Below are 19,430 nucleotides of genomic sequence, written 5' to 3'. Positions count from 1 at the left end.
CACTGAAACTCGTGCGGGCGCTGCTGTGCACGATACACGCGTGCCCTATCATTCCACAAAACAAGCACGAGAAGGCGCATAAGTACACCATTGGGTACGAAAGCGACGGCACGTTGAGAGACACAACCGGGGTGCTCTAACCTGTGCCACTTCGAGCACACGCCGAGACGTTGTGCCTCCTTTCCGGAAAAGGCAGTGCTGCTCCGCTAAACGGCAGATTTCCTCGCCTGCTGCTTGCGCTGCAGTTCGAACCTGTCCCACTCCTCCATAGATTTGTACGGCTTTGCGATAATGTAGTGCGACGTCCCAAAGTGCTTGCTTTCCCACTTCTCCACAGAGAGCCCGCTCAGGCGAATCACGCGCCGAATATCCCTATTCCACCAGCACCCCCAGCTCTTCGCGTGCCGCGGCGCCCATTTATCGAGGTGATTGTTGACACGAGTAGAGTGGCCCTTTCCGTGTTCGATGAGAAGCAGCTTTCCTCCCGGTTTGCACACGCGCGACAGCTCACGTAAAGCTCGCACTGGGTCATCGAAGCTGCACAGACCGAACATGTCCACCACAGTGTCGAAGCTGTTGTCAGGGAACGGGAGCTGCTCTGCGGCGTAGTTGGCTACGGCAAACAAGGGCTGCCTTTCAAGTTCACGATTGCCGCCGCGAAGCTCTGGAGGCACCTCGATCAGTTGGTTCTTTTCAGCCGTTGAAGCATCGGCAGCAGAGACGTCGGCGCGTCCACGCTTGAGCATGCTCAGCCTCTCTTCGCGCTGAAGCTTGCTCTCGACCCGGCGTCGAAACTCCCCGCGTGCCTGAACTTCGCGTTCACGTCGCGCCAGTGTGGTCTCCCCTTCCTTGGAGAGAAGCGGCAGTTTGTCGCCGGTGCCAAGCGCTTGCAGAACAGGCACGATTATGGCATCGGCAGCCAAGTTCGTCTGCGAGGATGTTGCCTCCAGAAACTCCTCCTCTTCAGTCCCGCTCAGGGGTGTCACCAGTACTTCCTGCACGGTCCCGTCTTCACGCACAATCTTTCTCTTTCGCAAAGCGGCTTTGTCAGCTGAGTCGGGCCCCAGTCTTTGTGCGTCGTGCTGAGCGTGGACACGCGCCTCAATCGAATTTCGAATCCCAGCAAGGTCGTAGTCGGGGTACCGATACGGAGTGTAGCCCAGCCGACTCTGTATCTTTGCGATGCATGACTGAACCATGCCGGCTGACCGATCGCACAGCACGATCTCGTCGCACGGGTTTTCCTTCTCAATATGCTGCAGCATGTAGCTAGTGGAGTTGTCGCCGCTGCCTGCTGCCTGGGTATCGTCTCTGCGGCCCAGCATGCCCCTCAAGTGTCGCTGGACCTCCGAATCGTCACTGAAGTACTTGTGGGGGTAGTACGCGTAGTTTCCCATGCACCCGGCACCAACCTCCAGCACCCGCCCGCGAAGCAGGCCTTCGTCCCGTAACATCTTCCGCCGCCACCGACTGAGGCCCAGGTAAAACTCTTGACACTTCGTCTTTTTCTCGTACAGATTGTCGATGGACAGCTTGTCGTAACTTTTCAGCCGGTCATTGTTGCTTACTGTGTAATTTGGGGGTGGAGCAAGAGTGATTGCAGCCACGTAGGCGCTACCACAGAAGATCGTGACGCAGGTGGTTCCGACGATCACTTTGCTCAGAAGCCTCATCGCTTGGAGCTGCTTCACTTTCAATGAGTTTCTGCCAATCACATGAGGGAAAGCGAGACAAAGAGAGAAAGTATGAAGTAGAGAAAGTAAAAGAAGAAGCTGTTGTAGAGCGAGCGCAAGTACGTGGGGCTGCGAGGTAGAAAACTTGCTGCTTTTCCACCTGACGACTAGAAAGAGAACGCGCACGATAGCGCAAGTCTCCCAGTGCGCAGTGCGACAGCCATGAGGAAAGAGACACGTTGCGAGATGAGAATCGAGCTGTGGCCGCTGAGTGGACACTAGTGAGAAGCAGGAGCTTGATCAATGGTGATAAATGGAAGAGAACAGTTTTTGTTTTTCGATGATAAGGTAAGAACACAATCACCAGCAAAAGAACTGTGTTTAAATAGATCAAAGTATTCACATTCAGCCTCCAAGAAGAGGCCGCACTGATAGAATCACTTGCCATTGCATGAAAAGTAACGAATGAAACCAAGGCGTTTGTGTATGAAAGTGAAAAAGGGCGCGAAAAGAAAGAGGCAGAGAGAACGAGTTCCGTTAGCTCTCTAGAAATATTTCACACACGAGCGTATCACTTGGTAAAGTGGCTCTCCACGAACTGAAGCATCAATTCTGCCTGCGAGGTGAGGCTGAACTTCTTGAGCGCATACTGCTCGCATTGGTCCCCTTTTGTCTTCTTCCAGTCCTCCGCGAGAGCCTGCTTCACCGCAGCATAGACACGCTCGGCAACCTCGTCGTTTGTACCTTCGTCCACCAAGGCACCAACCTCGTCGTTAACAAAGTCCAGCGGGCCACCGGATTTGGCACCGACCACAGGTGTTCCGCACCCCATGCACTCGATGAACACAAGTCCGAAGGGCTCATCATGGCTCGGGAACACAGAAACATCCGCAACAGTGTAGACGTTGGCTAGATCAGGCTGACTCTGAGGTCCCAGGAAGAAGGTGTCTTTCAGCCCCAGCGTCTGATAGGCCATGTCCACATACAGCTTTCGAGTTTCCTGAGAGCCGGCACCAAAGATCAGAGTAAGGATCCTCTTGTCCTCTTTCTCCCACATACTGGCAGCCTTTAGGACGGAGTCGATCCGCTTCCAGTGAGCAAAGCGGCCACAAAAAACAACGACCCTGTCGTAAGCGTTCACGTCAGAGATGCGTTGATCAGAAGCCACGTGGCGCTGCACGGATGAGAGCTGGGTGGCATCGAATCCGTCGTAGAGAACCTGGGGCATGTGGCCGAAAGCCTTTTCGCGTGTCATCCCTTGTATTGGATGGAACACCAGCTGGTTGTAGCCGCAGGGTGTGATGGCGACGCGCTCTTTGGGAAAAAGTGGAAACAGCTTTTCAAAGCTATTCTTCTGCGGTGCCGAGACGGCAAAAACACCGGAGACATGACCAGTGCTCTCGAAGATATTCTTCGTGCCGCGAATCCAGTCGTAGTACTTCATGGGAAACTCTGGTAACTTGTTGATTTCATTCTCGTACATCTTGAGAGCTGTGCCATGCGCGAAGACCACAAGTGGCACCTTCGGAATCCCTTGTGCCACACGACGCTCGTTGATCTCAGACATAATCACAGGATTCATGAAGCAATGATGAGCGAGAAAGAGGTTGATACGCTTGCCGTGCTTATTCTCGATGTACTCGATGAAGTCAGTGCACTCCTTCAGCAGATTGTCGCAGTAGCTTGTTACTTCCTCGTCGGTCATAGAGTGCCATCTCTTGCTGCTCTGTGGTCCGACACTCTCGCAGATGGGAATCGGGTGAGGAATCTCGTACACGCGGTAGTCATCACGATCCGTTGGGGTCTTTTGGAGATCAGAGGGCCAAATCGAGTAGCAGTGGCACTTTTCCAGTGAGTTCATGGCAATGTGCTGTCCTTGGTGGAGAATACCAGACCCAGGGGCAAACTGCCCTGACCCTTGCCAGTTGTTAGTGCCCAAGGCGAAGATCAGCCACTCCTTGGCCATCACTGTGGTACTTGAAAACGTGGTGGTCGGAAAGATACTGGTTCTTTCGCACGACAAGAGAGAGTGGGGGACACAATGACAGCATAGCCTCACGAATACTCCGCTCACACACACACACGTAGAGAAAGCACTGGCAAATCGAAAGGAAGACAAGTTGTCATCCATGGCATCTCTGACACCTTTTGCGCTGAGTATTCCAACCTGCGCAGATGAACCTACGTCATTGTAGCCGTGGCCCGCTGAGATGGCAGCTCAATTTCTTGCGTTTCTTCCGTAAAGCTGTATACATGAGAAGTCAAAGTGCTATAAACACCACCTTAGAGGCCCTTGAACACGACAATAGCAATGAAACCCCTATGGAACATGTACATCAGGTGCTTCACCTCATAGGTGATCTCAAATCCGAATCCCTCTCCAATAACACAATGCCAGGAAGGTCCAAACTTCTTGTCCATCTGCTCCTTGACATACTTGGCAGCCATCTCGTAGCTATCCTCGTGCTTCTCCAACGCGTTGACCACAATCTCTTTGCAGTCAGCTCGCATCTCCTCGGACATATCGCTCGTCTTCTCCAGCGGGTAGTTAAGAGACTGAGTGTAGCGACGGACATATTCGAGGTTGCACGGCCCTTCTGGCTCTTTGATTTTGGTATCCATTTGCTTAGGCAAGGATGCTACTGTAGGACTTCGTTGCAGAGTAGAAAGAAGGAAACGGGAAAGGAAAGATAGAAGATAATCAAGAGGTGCACATACGGCGAATCGGTAGCACTGAGAACCATGGCTCTCACCTTGCCGAGAGTGGAATTGAATTCATACCACGACTTCAGCATGGGGAGCAGCAAATTTTGCCTTTGTTTTGTTTCACTGTTGCATCTACACGCAATATTAATGCAGAGTAGCTTCTTGAAAACAAGAGCTCGGTAGCTTACTAAGCATACTGACGAGCAGGTACAGCATCTCCGTATTGCTCGTTCTCTTCCTCTTTCCTCTTGAACTTCGATTCCTTTTGAGGAAGGGTATGGCTAGGCACTGTAAGATTGGGGAGTTCCTGGTCGACTTTCTGTGTACCAGCGGATTGCTCCAACTCGCGCAGCAGCTCGTCGTCGTCGGGAAGCCCGGCAAGAGGCTGGCTAAGTACAGCGTTGATCTGGTTAGCCTCTTCAATAGATTCACTTGCTTCATTCATGAGCCTTTCGATGTCATCGATATCAAGCATTTTGTTCAGGTTGTCCAGCTCGCACTTGCCGTCCTTCATGGCCGCGACTACCTCCCTTTGAATCTGGGAAAACTCGACAGTATCGATCAGGTGCTGAATATTGTCTAACATGTCGGTCACTATAGAGATCTGCGACTGCTGCGCCTTCTCTCGCTTAAGACAGTATAGCGCCTTGCGCCTGTTCCCTACACGCATGAACTCCTTCGCTTTCTCATGCTCCAGGTCCGCAACGCGTTCATACTTACGAATAGCTGCCTGTACATTGTCTCGCTGAAGCTTCAGCTGGAGGCGTGCTTTGTCAGAAGGTGTGATTTGCGACTTCTCCGGCTTCGCTGCCGTCTGAGACAACTTTGGCTTCGATTCGCTGAGTCCCATTTTTGAGAGCGGATCACCGTCAACGATCTCAAGTGATGCGATGTGTATTGCAAGGAGCTGCAAAGAGAGAGAAGATTGAACAGACGGAGGAGAAAAGCATGAGGATCGCCAAGCGGAGCTGCAAACGCAGGTGGTCAGTTTTCCACGCAAGACTGAGTGCGAGCCTGTCAGCTGCTGCAATGTCCCACAAATGCCATTACATGTTGTGAAGCAACCCTAGCTGAGCCTGTCTTTGGGCCAAACTAGCACTTTCGTGTTGCGACTTCGAAAAGCTCTCAGGCATGACCCTCCAGCGACGCTGGTTGCATACACCCTCCACTTAGCAAGATGGGGCCCCGAGGGTCAAGCCAGCCACGATTCATACCTGACGCCATCCCCGGCACCCGGCCACCCCCCCCCTTCAGCGTAGAACATAAAAAAAACAACCCACCTCGAAGCAGCCACCCTCTGCAGGGACAAGACCTTCAAAAGGGTGGCAACACCACACCCACCAGGTCAGCGCGGGCCGCACCATGCTACCAAGAACACGATTTTTGCCGCACCCCCCCCGGCCCGACCCCGTGGCGCCCCCTCGAGCCACAGAGCAGGCGCGCCCCTTCCTCTCCAACTGCGGCCTTCACCCGAATTTATGGCATGATCTGAAAAGATCGGAGTATTCACAACTGATACACCCGAGAACATGCGCACATTAGCTTCAGCTTCCTGCCGCCGGGGAAAAAGAGCCTCTGGACCAAGGCGAAAAGGCACAACCGCGGCTAAGGGACAAAAAAAGCGCGGCCCGAACGAAAAGATACACCGACACTTTCCAGGAGACATCGACAAGCACTGGGGGGACAAAAGATAAAAAATGCTGCGTCAAAGTGAATAAATAACAAGTCAGCTGCACCGGCTTGAAAACAGCAACGATATGCCCTTGGGGAAACCTCTTCAATTCCAGATGCGCCGGTGTTTGTTTCTTTTCCAGTGGACCACTTCAGTACAAATAGCCCCTCTACAATGGGCCTCGCGCGTGTTCTGCTGTTGCTTCCTTTTCTCACCATACCCACCCCCACGCCAACAATAACAAGTCCCCGAATGAGCTTATCGGCGATCAAACGCCCCAGCGGGATTATTTTAGAGCTGCCATAAATGACCTTTATCACCACAGCCTTTTTTTCACCCCAAAAAGTCTTCCCCAGCAACAAAGCTCTAGCCGACCCTTTTTGTGACAAAAATCATGCTCCGATCTTCGATTGTGTTTTAAGATCCTGGAGAAGCCCCCCCCCCCCAAGCGATCGCGGCACATTCCCTTAGAAGGGGTGAAATCAAGCAGCCCCAAGCAAAGCAAGGCTTAGAAGCAAAGGCCAAAAGAAGCCGCAGAAAAAAAGCGAACAAAAAAAAGAACTGCGCATTTTATTTTCTTTCACCCCCCCCCCCCCTTTCACCCATCTTTGCCCACTCACTTTTTGCGCCGCGATACGGGGGACAAACGCACCTCGTCCCCACCAACGCTGGCGGGTTGGCCGTGAAAAAAAGCCCCCGGTTTAGAACAAAAGGTGTCCGAAATACGTCAGGATCACAACAAGCGTCACAATTACAGACATTGACTTCCACAAATCCATGCGCCATCGGGCAAACCCCCCACCCACACACACAACAGCGCGAACAGAAGAGAAAGCCCAGGGCCCGATAAGAGTTTCTGCCAAAATAACGGGCCGCCGTGTTGGTGGAAAGCCCCCCCTCTTATATTTATTTTCTTTCCCCCCCTTTGGCTAGAAGTTGTAAACCACAAGCTGCTTCTCATCGCTCTTTTTTGAAATTGATGAGTATTTTCATTTCAGCGTACGCTTCGCCGAAAGCTTCGTGGACCGGGCAGCATTGCACGCAGCGAATGGGAAATCCAAGCAAAGCATTGCCAAAGGGAGGATAAAGAAAGTGCTTCGGGAGCCGTTCGCTATGGTTGCGGTGCCAAGGCTCCCCGCGGGCTTTGGAATTGAAAAGCGTTCGGCCCGCGCAACTGACAACCAAATCAGAAGCCAAAACAAACACCAGCCATGGCTTTCAGCATGCCACCCTTTAGAAAAGCGTCTACTTTGGATTAAGGGGAAGTCTTCTGCAAGGACGCAATACGGGACTTCATTGGCACAAAAAAAGCGAGTGTTGGGGGGGGGAGCTCAGCCACAAGAGCAAAACACGACTATGCAAAGGAAGGATAAAGAATAGCCCACGGGCAACATTTGATGCAGGATGCGAATCCAGCACATGTGGGTGTCGAACCAGCTGGTTTTTGGTCTTAAAAAAAATTGCCGGTTTTCGAAGGCCATACATGTTCAATACGAAAAGGAAAATAATTATAGACAACCTGCTCTGCCCTGGAAACTGAAAACACTCGTGGGGGCTCTTTGGGGCCCAAAAACAGGGCGCGGTGTTGGCAAAAGGGGGCTGGCGCCGGTTGTGGCTGGGAAATGGGCCTCTATGGCCGGCCCCTCTTTGACGCCAAACGCCACACAAACGCCCATTTGTGGGTTCCCGAAAAGCCAGCCTTGCGCGGCCACCCCACCACCATGGAAAGGAAGAGGGGGGGTTAAAAAAACCATGGAGGTAGGGGCGCCACCCCAAGGTCATTCTCATTCCCCCCCTCCCCGGGGTGTGCGTTGTTGGTGTGTGTTTCTTTTTTAGAGGGGGCCCCCGAATGGCGACGCCGGCCGCGCCGTCGCCCGGCGTATGGTCGCTGGCATCTTTAACGGCGGGCCACCTTCGCTTACACGGCTGGCTTTTTCTTAAGTTGGCAAGGGTAAACGATGGCTCGTCCTTGAAAGGAGTGTGTTTTGACTTTACCATGGATATCGCCAAAGCCACCCACTTAGGTAGCCCCTTGGCGCCGACTCCTACGAAGTGATAAACGCAAGGAGGGCGAGGGCAGCGGCGTTTTTGTTGGGCGGTTTTTTTGTAATCCGCAGCTTTTTGGTGGTTGGAAGACGGCGGCGTAATGCCATTTGTGGGGGGGGGGGGCGGTAAAAAATCGCGCTTTTGGCGGCGGCAGGGGTATTTGCGGTGGTCGGGGCGTCCGTTTCTTTGTTTATTTCTCTTTTTTGGTTATGGGGTCCCTTTCTTTGAAGCAGCAGCCAAACAGCCGCAGTTTAAAAAAACTGCTCACCTGGTGACAAAGGTTCGCAAAAACCAAACCCGGGGAACCTTTTTTTGTGCACGATGTCTTCGACCCTCGGGCGCCGGCATTCTAGATGTTTTGTTAAGCTGATAAAAACAATTAAAGTCCGAATGTGCGTCATGTAGCACCCGGCAACTGTTGAGTTATTAACGACGGCGTTGGCGGTAAGGCCGCCAGGGCGCTGTCTTCGGAAGGTCGTGTCTAAGTCTACACTGGGTCCGCTCGGCGGCCACGGCGATATTCAACGATCCCAACAATCCTTTGGCGTTCTGCAAAGGAGCCCTTGGGGAGCTTTCGCCTTACTTTGGTTTCTGTAAAAGGCGTTGTGGCGCACATGGGCTTACGTGAAATTTCTTTCCGTCTTTTCCGGTCAATATTCTTCCGTCAAACCATGCCTGGTGTTCTTCCCTTAATCTTATCTTTTCACCGCCCTTGTGGGCGTAGCTGTGCGTGTACGAGTTGGTGGCGCTTCGGCGCGCTGCGGCAGTATGGCTCTTTTTTCGGAACAGCAAAGAAGGGGGGTCGATAGCAACAACATGTTTTTGGGGGATTGGTTTCAGTGAAGCTAAGGTTTGGAAATACTCCTTTTTTGCGCATCGGGAAGGATGCTGGGGGCCGTTGCGTTTTTTTGAAAACCTTCAGGTGTGGGGCCGGGGCGTTCGGCTCTTTGTTCGGGGGAAACGGGGGCTTTTTTTGGAAAGGGGGGCCGCGGCCGGCCCGTCAGAACGTGTCCTTGCGGGGCGGCTGTGGTCTTTTTGCTAGCTTCTGCGGTCCGTCGCTTCGTTACTTCGCTGCCGCGTGGGCGGGGTGAATTTTGTGTGATAAGGGGGTTTCCGGCTTCTCGCTTCGTTCAAAAAGGGCAATAGCGGTGTTTCCCCGTGTTGTGTTTTGGGGGTTCTCGTAGCTCTGATTTTGTGCTCTATTGGATCGGGGCAAAAGTCAGTATCTGCCAACCTCGCCGCGGACCGTTTCTGGGGAAGCTGTTGGTTCCTCAACATGCAAAGGACTCCCGTTTCGGCGCCCAAACACACGTCTCATTCTCCCGCCGAAACGAAAGGGCACACTGCAAAAGCGCTGCGTAGAGGAGGCGTCATTATCGGGTCGCCGGGCTGAAGGCGGTGCCAGAAGGATGGCTGCGTGTACGAGTCTCTGAGGTCTCCTGTCAGCTAAGGTCTGGTGCGTAGTTGCATCGCAGGTGCCTATAACTTGATGCGGATCAGAAATATGGTGCGATTCGTTTGGGGGTGTAGCGGTCTCCTCGCTGGGGGGGGGGTCCTCGTTCCTCAGAGCGCTCACCGGGAACCACGGCGTGCAGCGGCTGGCGGGCTTCAGCGCACCCTGCGTGTGAGCAGCTCACTGTTTGGCAAGGCGCCGAAGGTCTTGACGACGCTGAAAGTTGCTTGTTTTCTTTTTTCTGCAGTGAGACCACGGCAACTCGGTGACCAGCCTCTATTTCCATTTTTCCAAAGGCTGCCTTCAGTGCACTCGTCGAGCTTTGGGAGGCAACGTTGCGCTTGCCTTTCTGTTTCTGGAGGGTGAGTTTAAGCCTAGTTTCAAGCGTGGTTGTTGCGTTGAAATCTGTGCTTGTGTCAGCCCTATGCCACGTTGATGTCACTTGGATTTTTGAGGGCGAGGAGGAAAGAGAGGTCGGGGGGGTGGAGGATGGTGAGTGGAGGGAAAGTTCTGTACAAGCGCGCGATGAAGGTTGTAAAGACTTTCGTGGACGCCTCAAACTCATGCAAGGTGCTCTGAATGCTATCGGGCGTGCGTAGAAGGGGGTGGGCGTGACTGGCGGGAACAGAATTTGTTGTGTTTTGACAGTGCAAACTAGAAGGAGGGCGTGTAGTCACGCGCTCTGGTTCTCGAGCAAAGTCTCATACCATATGCACTGGCTTTATCGCTGACTCGAGGATTTGCTGACGAGCGCCTTTCTACAGGCGTAAAGTGCAGCTCTGTACGGTGCTCTCTAGATTGGAAGGAGGCGTGAGGAACTGAAGCGAGGATGGGTCGGCAAATGCAGCTCAGCCCTAGTGATTTTCTTCTTTTGTTGTGCCGCTACGTCTCTGAAGCGAGAATGACATTCGCTGAGGGTGTAAAGTGGAAAACAACAAACAACAAGAATTAACCCACCGAGCTTTCTGCTGACTTTCTGTCAAAACTAGAAACAAGAATAGTCACATAGCGTATGATTTTGGTAGCTAGAGGATAACCGATTTCGCCACTGGAAGTCGCTTGCTTTGTGACTCATGACGAATAGCTCATCCGATACATAGTTTTCACTGCAGCGAGACACTTATGTCTTTTCGCACCATCGCAACTGCAACCATGCTCTTTGGGGGTACTCTCTCGAAAAACCTTTACTTTCTTCATCGATTACTGTCGCCTTTCTGCGTCTCTTCATCGTCTACGTCTAGCACATTCGACATTGCAGCAATTACTGCCTGTGCACCGGAGATTTTTTTCAGCGAAGAGACTCATTTCAAGACACTCTGCTAACTTCCGAAAAAAAAAAATAGTGCTCATCACAATGGGCTGCAACGCTACCAAGGCTGCCCGGAAGCCCAGCGAGGACAAGACTGCCGCTGAGCGCAAGGTCGCGTGGGAGAAAATTTGTCAGCGCCTGCCCCGCCAGAAGACGCCCGAGGACAAGGAGCTCCGCATCGAGCTTTTTAAGAGGTTCTGCCAGAGCGACACGGAAAAGCTCACGATGGAGGAGGTCTACCAGGGCTGTGTGAGCATCCTCCAGCTCGATGAGTTTACAACGCGCCTGCGCAGCATCGTGAAACGTGCCTTCACTAAGGCAAAGAGCATGGGCAACACCGCCGGCGTCGGCCAATGCGACGACGAGTTTGTCGAATTTCTTGAGTTTCGGCTGATGCTGTGCTACATATACGACTACCTCGAGCTCACCGTCATGTTTGAAGAGATCGACACCTCCGGCAACATGCTGGTGGACGCGAGGGAGTTCAAGGCCGCCGTGCCGAAGATGGGTGAGTGGGGCCTTGTCATTGAGGATCCGGACACAATCTTCAAGGAAATCGACGACAACGGCTCCGGCCAGGTGCCCTTTGACGAGCTCGCTGCGTGGGCCACTGCCCGCAAGCTTGATGCTGACGAGCAGGCTAACAACTCTGAGTAACATCTGTGACTGCTCTCTTGCGACCTTGAAAACACGCACACAAACGAAATCAGAAACAAAAGCTGAAGAAAGCTCTGAGACTGCCGAGAAGTGGGCTGGTAGCGACGCGAAGCGCCTATGCGTCTACAACTCGGTTGTCTCATTGACGCCTCTTTGTTGTTTTTACATTTAAGCTTCTTCTATATTATCTTCGCACTGCTTCTCGTGCATTTTCCAATGTATTGTGCTTGCTTTCCCTTTTTGTTTGAATTGATTCTGGAGTCTTGTTCCGTTACCCTTTTCTCATTCAGAATCGCTGCGCTTTAGAGTGGTTTCTAAAACCAAAAGGATGAAATAGCAGAAGGGACGAAAAGCTGCATGCGCGCTTGACCCTGAGTCGAAACTCAAGAGAAGGCATGCATTGACTTTATCCACTATATGAAAAGATGAGAAAAAGGATCCTTTTTTTTGCTCTTGGTTTAAGCTGATTTACAGTGCTGACTTTAGCGGCTTGATATACGGTTGAGGTGCTCGCGCTTTTTTATTCGTTTTCCCGCACCCTTTCTTAGTGCAACATGCACCCCCAGTGTGTAGAGCCTCATTGCTTCATATGTAGCTTAGAATCTGGAAATCGCTTTTGAGATACCTGGAAACACCAAAGGCAAACCGACTACTTCCCGATTATATCCACTCCCATCGGTCGTGAAGGAAGAGGCGTCATTTTTTTTGCCGATTCCTTTCTGAAAGATTCTGTTGGGGTACGACGTCACTGTTACTCGATGCACGATTGCCGTGGGGCTTGTGCGCTGCGGCGCGGACAATCTTGCAATACATCAGTTTCTCTGCTAGTCGCCTTACTCAATCACTTGCTCTTGTGTTTGGCATTTTGGCCGCTTTTTCCTCCTGAAATAGGAAACCAGTCACATGTTTGCTTTACTCCGCGTTCACCTATCTGGTTTCATTCAACAAAAAAAGCGGAGCATACTTCTTCCAAGTCTCCTACATCATCTTTCGTAGCGTGTGACATGAAGAATATCTAAGAGCGCAAGACTTCTAGGGATGAGATTCGTGCATCTTCTTCGCACTCGAAGTCCGCTGAGGACAAGGTCCGCCGAGTGGGGTTGTCCAAGAGGTTCTGCCAGAGCGACGCGGAAAAGCTCACGATGGAGGAGGTCTACCAGGGCTGTGTGAGCATCCTCCAGCTCGATGAGTTTACAACGCGCCTGCGCAGCATCGTGAAACGTGCCTTCACTAAGGCAAAGAGCATGGGCAACACCGCCGGCGTCGGCCAATGCGACGACGAGTTTGTCGAATTTCTTGAGTTTCGGCTGATGCTGTGCTACATATACGACTACCTCGAGCTCACCGTCATGTTTGAAGAGATCGACACCTCCGGCAACATGCTGGTGGACGCGAGGGAGTTCAAGGCCGCCGTGCCGAAGATGGGTGAGTGGGGCCTTGTCATTGAGGATCCGGACACAATCTTCAAGGAAATCGACGACAACGGCTCCGGCCAGGTGCCCTTTGACGAGCTCGCTGCGTGGGCCAGCCGATCATCAGCTGGACACTGAGGGCTATCTGTACAACGGGAAGCAGTAGATTCCTTTGAATTCTGCGAACTCATAACTATGCACCGCGATGAGAAGAGCTTGTCTTTTTCAAATCTTTTCCCCATAGCTTTCCCCTTTTGCAACCTGAGCGAAACATCGACTTCTTCTCCTGCTTTTTTTTTCCTCTCGCCTCCCCAATTCAGTACGTAAAAATCGTAACGTATTCTCGTGTTACAAGTGGACTTCACGAACGAGCGGAGCTCGCACCTCGTGCTAACCCTCCAAAGAAGTATTTTTCACTGAGCGACTCTTATTTTTCTCTGTCCTTGGTGGTCTCTTTTTTTGTCCCTTTTCCTGGGGCCTTTGTGGTGTGCGTCGGTGTGTTGCGACGCAGTTTCATGGTGGCGTTGCTGGGTGACAACTCGAGCGAAAGATTTAAGAGGTGTGGACATACTTCCTTTCCTTGGGTGGCCTCGATCTTTTTCTTTTCCGTGATCTGCTTGCCACAATGCGCACGAAAGCTTTTCCTCGAGTCGGGCGATGCGCGCTGTCACTGCAGAGCGAATCCGTGATCTTACATTCACTTTTCTAGGGATTATGTATACAAACTTTTCACTTTTTTAAATATTTTCCTTGTCCGCTTCATGTGGTTTTATTCTTTTTTTCTATTCGCCGCTGAATACTTGAGCCTCTGCCAAACAGCAAAAATAAAAGCAAAACCACGAGAAACTTCTCACAGCCAAGCGTGAGCACCCGGGTTCTGAGTTTTGCACTTCGCATGTTGCTCTGTCGCTCTGCTTCATGCATCGAAAAGCACTTCGGCATTCTTCAGAGGTACAGCTGCGGCACCTGAGGTGCAGAGCGTCACACAGGTACACGCATGCATCAACATAGCTTCACTGCCGCGGAAGCGCAACGACAGATGAAGTATGCTCTGCGACTACCTTTTTGTGGAGTGCGATGTACTTTTTTCGCTCTTCCTTTGTCCATCAAAAACGGACTGTCGTTCCTTTGTTCCTTGTTCTCCCTTGTGCGTACACGATGCTGACTCATCAGCGGACGGAAGGCACATGTGTCGCGGTGTTAGCCTGCTTGACTGAACGAGCACTTTCACCTACTGCACCCGTCATCTCCTTCGGCGGGCATTCAAAGGTGTGGTCAAACATCCTATTTCCTTTTTCTATGGACGGGCACACGCGCGCACAGACAAATCGGCGTTGTAACTCTCGCTCCACGACACAGGGCGAACGCAAAAAGCCCTCATTTTCTTCTTATCCTTGCATTTTCCAGCAATGGGGTGCACCTCCTCCTCCCTTTCGTTTCGCGATGTGTACATCGACCTCCAACAACGCTGGGGTCTGGACCCGAAGTTGTACGGGGTGTTGGAGCCGAACGGTGTTCGTGAAAGATCGAGTGTTTTTGCGTCGTGCGCGAGTAGCACAGCGCGGCAAGCGTCCCAGGAACTCGTCTTACGAGACGGGTGCCTTTTCGCGTGCGATTCACTTCTAGTCGAACAGGCGCCTCTCCTAAAGCATCCCTTATTCCATGGTGAGGGAAAGGGCACGCTACATCCGTACAACGCAGTTCTCTTTCGGCGGTTGCTGTCCGCCGTGTCAGCAGAGCATGCTCTCCATGCCGCAACAGAGGTGTTTAGCGTCGTCCGAGATGGCCGTTTCATCGCCCGGTGGGACTACCGAGTGTGGATGATGGCGTGCTGCGAGTTCTACCATGTGCTGGCGATACTGCAGGAACAGAAAGCACTCCCTAAAGAAACAAAGACGTTCATGAAGGCCCTTACGCGGTCATCTGAGCATAGTGCTTTACTCCAACAAAGTACAAAGGGAACGGCGCTCTCCCAAGATGCGCTGGAGAAAGTGTGGAGGGACGGATCGGCAGTTCAACTCACCACGTCCACGCTCGGCGCACCCGTTATGAGGCAGTTCTGCTCTCAAATGCCCTCCGTCCTGGCATGCGCCAAAAAAGGCGCAAGCTCGACCGCAGCGAGCACAATCGACGACTCTCTAGCGCCACGGCTCATCTCTTTAGCGAAAGAGTACGAAAAGCGGATGGTGCCGATGACGAGGCGGCAGAGCAGTAATCCTCTGCGCAGCTGTGACAACGCCTCAGCGCCTTCGAGCGTCCCACTTCTGGTGTTCGCGGAGTGGGCCGCCATGGAGTGTGCGCTCTCTTTCTGTGGTCAGGAAGAGGACTTTGCTTCATACGGCGTCGCACCGATGCCGCTCTCTCTCGTATTAGCACAGCGCGAGAACAACGTACGACAGCAATGGCGCGCGCGACTGCTTTATCTGAGTGAGGTCAAGTCCGAGCTGGCGGAACTGGAGCCGTTCGCTCATCTCTCTGAAGCCTACAAGCAGCTACTTGCGAAAGCGGAAGGTCTGGAAAGGGAGGTGGAGGAGCAGGTCGCGAGGTGGCGCCGCGGCCGCGAGGTGCTGACGGCCGAGGATGCTGAGGATATGTGCTGGCATCTGTTGGAGATATGGGAGTCTCTGCCGAATCGGACCGTGCACCAGATTTTGTCCCGCAAGGCATTTGAGTGCGCTGCTGGAGCTCACGGCACTATTGCGACTACCGGCCAGCTGTGCCAGTACTTGAGGTATTACCTGGCACTCCACGATTTGTACCGAGACGTCCTCTTCCACCAGCTGAAAGGGTCGGAAGTGGAGGGGCTGGGCGACGGTCTATGCTTGCCAAGGCGTATTGACTTCGACACCTTCCGCACCGCATTAGTGGCAGCACAGGCGAGACATGACGCCGACCTCGATCCTCTCCTGGGTACTGCCGCGGGGTGTGGCCCGCTGACACCAGCATTGGTCCTGGATGTTGTGCGTCAGCTTTTCGACTCAGTTGCCGATAGTGACGCTGAGGATGGGGTGAAAGGTGTCAGTTTCGATGCACTTTGCGCCATGGTGCTTCAAAACCTAGCGCGGGGGCGCCATGTATCCCCATCCCTGCGCTCTATCGATGAGCTCCGTCGTGCGCTTGGCATGGATGAAACGAAGCGGCAGCGCGCCTTCACGGCGTCCTTCCTCCGCGAGGTCTCCACCGTCCAAGACGATTTTTCTGCATGCAGTCCACTGTTGGCCACTAAGGCGCTGGAGGTAGCGGCGGAGCTGCCTCAGTACACCAATCACAGCGCTCGCGTGGCTGCGATGGCAGTGCGGTATGCCTCTCTTGACCCTCGCTGCTGGTCCGCTCTTTCTGCTAGTGACGATGTCGAGTCGGCGGCGCTAACGAGGTGGCTGTATCGATTACGTTCTGAGTCAGTCGATCGTTTCTCACCAACGGAGGACCCGGTGCACATGGAGTTTGCTGTGCGCGCACTTTTCGGCTTCGCCGCTGCGCAGCGTGGGATTGAGGACACCGCGCCAGGGGCGGAAAAGTCGGCGAATTCTGACGTCTGCTTCGACGGTGTTCAGTTCAGCGCGACGCGGCCGCCGATGGCCACGGACGTAACTCAGTCTCATTTTGTCCGTGCTGTGGCGGCAATTTGCAAGTACCTGGAGTGCCCGGCGGAGGTGTTGTTGAACAACGCACAGGCCCTTTTGCTCCCGGCGAACAGTGCGGCGGATGTGCTCATTACGCAAGCGGTGAACCCCACATTCACCATTGAGAGCGCCTTCCGCTCTTTCCAGAGTGTGTCGCACTTGACGGCCGACTGGCACGGGTGCGACGACGAAGCAGAAGAGCAGAATGCTCAAGACAGGACGCAGACAGCCAGGGTGCACCACATTATTTTTGTTATGGTGTTCAACTACACGCGTCAGCACTGCTTCAGGTACTGGAAGACCCACAAGCGGTACGATGACGACCTCGACGTTTCGTTGTCGGCGGCAAAGGACGGCAGTGACGCTGACTACCCGAAGTGGGACGGCGAGAGCGAGCTGCTGGCGCTCAGCCGCGCGATGCCGCTGCGCACTCTCGTCAGCTGCTATCGAGTCTTTGCTGAGTTGACCGAGCAGGAAGCACAACACAGTGAACCGGCGGAAAGTGCAAGCGGTGGGCAGGCGGCCTTTCTCCATGCATTTTATGAGCAGTACATGCCCTTCTTTCAACGGCTTCACCTAGACGAGGACCACGTGACTGAAGTGGGCGCGCGCGCGCTTCAGTTCATAGCAAGCCAAAGTGGCCGCTGCAGCTGCGACAAGGGCGACCTGGGAATCGCCCGCCGCGACTTCAGCTCCTTCTTGCAGTTTGTCCTGGGATACTTGTTGGTGGAAACAGCGTACGAATCGACCGTGCAAGCCACCTCGGAGGCGAGAGGTGCCGCTCAGGATGGGCCTGTAGAGGTGCTCCTCTCCGAGCAAGACTTCCGGCGCCTACTGGCGTGCTTTGGCCGCTTTACGGAAGGAGGTGTTTCGGCCATTCCTACCATTGAAGAGGCGCACCAATGGCTGCGGTCCCATCACGTCGACAACACATACAAGGGGCTCATCTCGCTGCAAAACGTGTTACTCTGGTACAGCTCCCATCGTGCGGAGCATTACGCACTAGAGTCCTTGTACGACTGGTGGCGAGAGTCGCACGCGCAGCGCATCCCCTTCACGATGTCGGCAGAGCATCGCCGCGAGCGGAAGTCCGCGATACGGGAGATTCTCCGCGTAAAGCAGCATCGCGAAGGCTTGCCAGAGTCGTACCCAGTCGAGGTTTCCGAGGATGAGGACGGCTACCTTCCGGTCGAAATCACCTCTTCCGTGCTGGAGCGTCGCTGGGGCGTTGAAGAAATAACCACCCGCGTCTTCGGCATGGACGAAAAGCCAACAGCTGAGGCAGCGCCACCTGGGGACGGCGGAGAGGCTCAAGCATCTTCCCTTTCTTTGGCCGTGCCGCTGTGGTTTGACAGCTGTGAGTGCGGATGTAACGCGGCGCTTCACCCCACAGGCCCCGACTCACGCAAGGTGCATCGCGGTGATTTCCGTTTCCTCTTGGAGTACGTGCACCACTTTGTCTCAGCGTACGTCAGCCTGAACTACACCCTCACGTTGCTAGAGGCTTCTTCGGGCACCGTGTCTGCTGAGGGCAGTGAGCACAGAAGCCCCAGCACCCCAGCAGCGCATCAAGCAAACATGGCAGAGCTGCTTTCTGAGAGTCTTCTCCTCCTCATTCCTTTGACCATCGTGCCCGTAGAGTTGTTGAGCACGCTATCCAGCGTGATGGCCGACATGTGGAATGATATGCAGACGACAGGCGTCGTGGTGGATGGGACCTACCGACGTGGTGCACACTCCATTGCAGCTTTCCTCGTGGGCCGCTCGCACCTCATTGCCTCTCGCGCCCGGAAGTCATACCTGCAAGGCATCAGGACCCAGGGCTTCCGCGAGACGCTCACCGCCCAAGACGCCGTTGTCGGCGCGCTGGGCGGCTACGATGTCTATTCAAAACTGTCCTACTGGGAGCGCCTTCGCATCCTGCTGCCCTTTGGCCCGTCCCTGCAGCGTCGTCAGCAGCGTCGTGAGCTCTTTATGTGCATGGACCACCGCCGACGTGGGTACCTGACGGTGTCCGACATCGCGCGCGGGCTAATGGACATGGTTCAGCTGCAGTCCTTCCGCGCAGACTTCACCCCAGCGCTGCTGCGCGCTTTCAGAGCGACCAAGGACGTGGCGGGGAAACGCCAGAATGTGGTATATCTCACTCAACACACGGAGGAGCAGGTGCTCATGCCGTGGGAGTTCAACGCCTTCCTGGAATATCTGTATCGGTACCTCCAGCTCTACTTCATGTTTGATGTGCTGACGTGCGGTGGCCATGTTCACCCGGAAACCCTCCACGTCGTGCAGAAGCAGCAGCGATGTGGCACAGCTGACCCAGATGAGGGCAGCCCAAGCGGAGAGTCTGTTGGGGCCAGGACGAGCACACGAGCGGATGATGCCGCAGATGCGGCAGTGGCTGCGGACGGCGCGACAGCAGCGCCATACACTCGCAGTGCTGCGGTTGCCCTCTATGAAGCATCCATGCAACCCTATCAAATAACGCTGGAGGCGGCCCCAATGAAGAAGGAGGTGTCGCTGTCTCAGTTCCGAATGGCACGCCAGCTTCTCCGTCGATGGGGCGCACATGTCGAAAACCCCGTGGAGGTGTTTCAGCATGTCGACCGGCAGTGCCGCGAAGGGGGAAAGCTGCTCTTCAACGGGTTTGCCATCTGGGCCTCCGAACAGGATCTCCAGCCCGAAGGGAATGGCTACGGGTATGACGACTCTATCGACGCGATAGCCGTTATGGAGGAGTACGCCTCTCAGTGATGCTCGCGTATGTACGCTAGAGGCCTTTTACGAGTGTGGCTCTAATCGCAGCTGCCTCTGTCGCTGGCACGGCGATGCGGCTCTACTTTCAGTGAAGAAGGAAGAGTTTCTCCATCGATTTGAGA

General features: G+C 53.9%; 7 protein-coding genes across 7 annotated transcripts; 3 read left to right on the top strand and 4 right to left on the bottom strand.

Moving 5' to 3' along the window:
• Positions 1-206: 206 nt before the first annotated feature.
• On the bottom strand, positions 207-1,673 carry LINJ_16_0970 (conserved hypothetical protein; the record flags this gene model as incomplete). Its single annotated transcript, XM_001464545.1, has 1 exon — positions 207-1,673. The coding sequence occupies one exon, from the start codon at positions 1,671-1,673 to the stop codon at positions 207-209; it is 1,467 nt and encodes a 488-aa protein (XP_001464582.1).
• Positions 1,674-2,244: 571 nt separating this feature from the next.
• Positions 2,245-3,639, bottom strand: LINJ_16_0960 (sucrose-phosphate synthase-like protein; the record flags this gene model as incomplete). The annotated part of the gene is made up of 1 exon (XM_001464544.1): positions 2,245-3,639. The coding sequence occupies one exon, from the start codon at positions 3,637-3,639 to the stop codon at positions 2,245-2,247; it is 1,395 nt and encodes a 464-aa protein (XP_001464581.1).
• A 317-nt stretch (positions 3,640-3,956) lies between these two features.
• Positions 3,957-4,295, bottom strand: LINJ_16_0950 (putative dynein light chain; the record flags this gene model as incomplete). The annotated part of the gene is made up of 1 exon (XM_001464543.1): positions 3,957-4,295. One exon carries the CDS (start codon positions 4,293-4,295, stop codon positions 3,957-3,959), a length of 339 nt encoding a protein of 112 aa, XP_001464580.1.
• A 271-nt stretch (positions 4,296-4,566) lies between these two features.
• LINJ_16_0940 (conserved hypothetical protein) lies at positions 4,567-5,229 on the bottom strand (the record flags this gene model as incomplete). The annotated part of the gene is made up of 1 exon (XM_001464542.1): positions 4,567-5,229. One exon carries the CDS (start codon positions 5,227-5,229, stop codon positions 4,567-4,569), a length of 663 nt encoding a protein of 220 aa, XP_001464579.1.
• A 5,675-nt stretch (positions 5,230-10,904) lies between these two features.
• LINJ_16_0930 (putative flagellar calcium-binding protein) lies at positions 10,905-11,516 on the top strand (the record flags this gene model as incomplete). The annotated part of the gene is made up of 1 exon (XM_001464541.1): positions 10,905-11,516. The coding sequence occupies one exon, from the start codon at positions 10,905-10,907 to the stop codon at positions 11,514-11,516; it is 612 nt and encodes a 203-aa protein (XP_001464578.1).
• Positions 11,517-12,658: 1,142 nt separating this feature from the next.
• LINJ_16_0920 (putative flagellar calcium-binding protein) lies at positions 12,659-13,066 on the top strand (the record flags this gene model as incomplete). Its single annotated transcript, XM_001464540.1, has 1 exon — positions 12,659-13,066. The coding sequence occupies one exon, from the start codon at positions 12,659-12,661 to the stop codon at positions 13,064-13,066; it is 408 nt and encodes a 135-aa protein (XP_001464577.1).
• Positions 13,067-14,337: 1,271 nt separating this feature from the next.
• LINJ_16_0910 (conserved hypothetical protein) lies at positions 14,338-19,305 on the top strand (the record flags this gene model as incomplete). Its single annotated transcript, XM_001464539.2, has 1 exon — positions 14,338-19,305. One exon carries the CDS (start codon positions 14,338-14,340, stop codon positions 19,303-19,305), a length of 4,968 nt encoding a protein of 1,655 aa, XP_001464576.2.
• Positions 19,306-19,430: the final 125 nt, after the last annotated feature.

The sequence above is a fragment of the Leishmania infantum genome, chromosome 16 (genome assembly GCF_000002875.2).
Source record: "Leishmania infantum JPCM5 genome chromosome 16".
NCBI classification, from domain to species: Eukaryota; Euglenozoa; class Kinetoplastea; order Trypanosomatida; family Trypanosomatidae; genus Leishmania; species Leishmania infantum.
The sequence above is the reverse complement of the archived record's forward strand: the minus strand, read 5'-3'. Positions and strand labels throughout refer to the sequence as shown.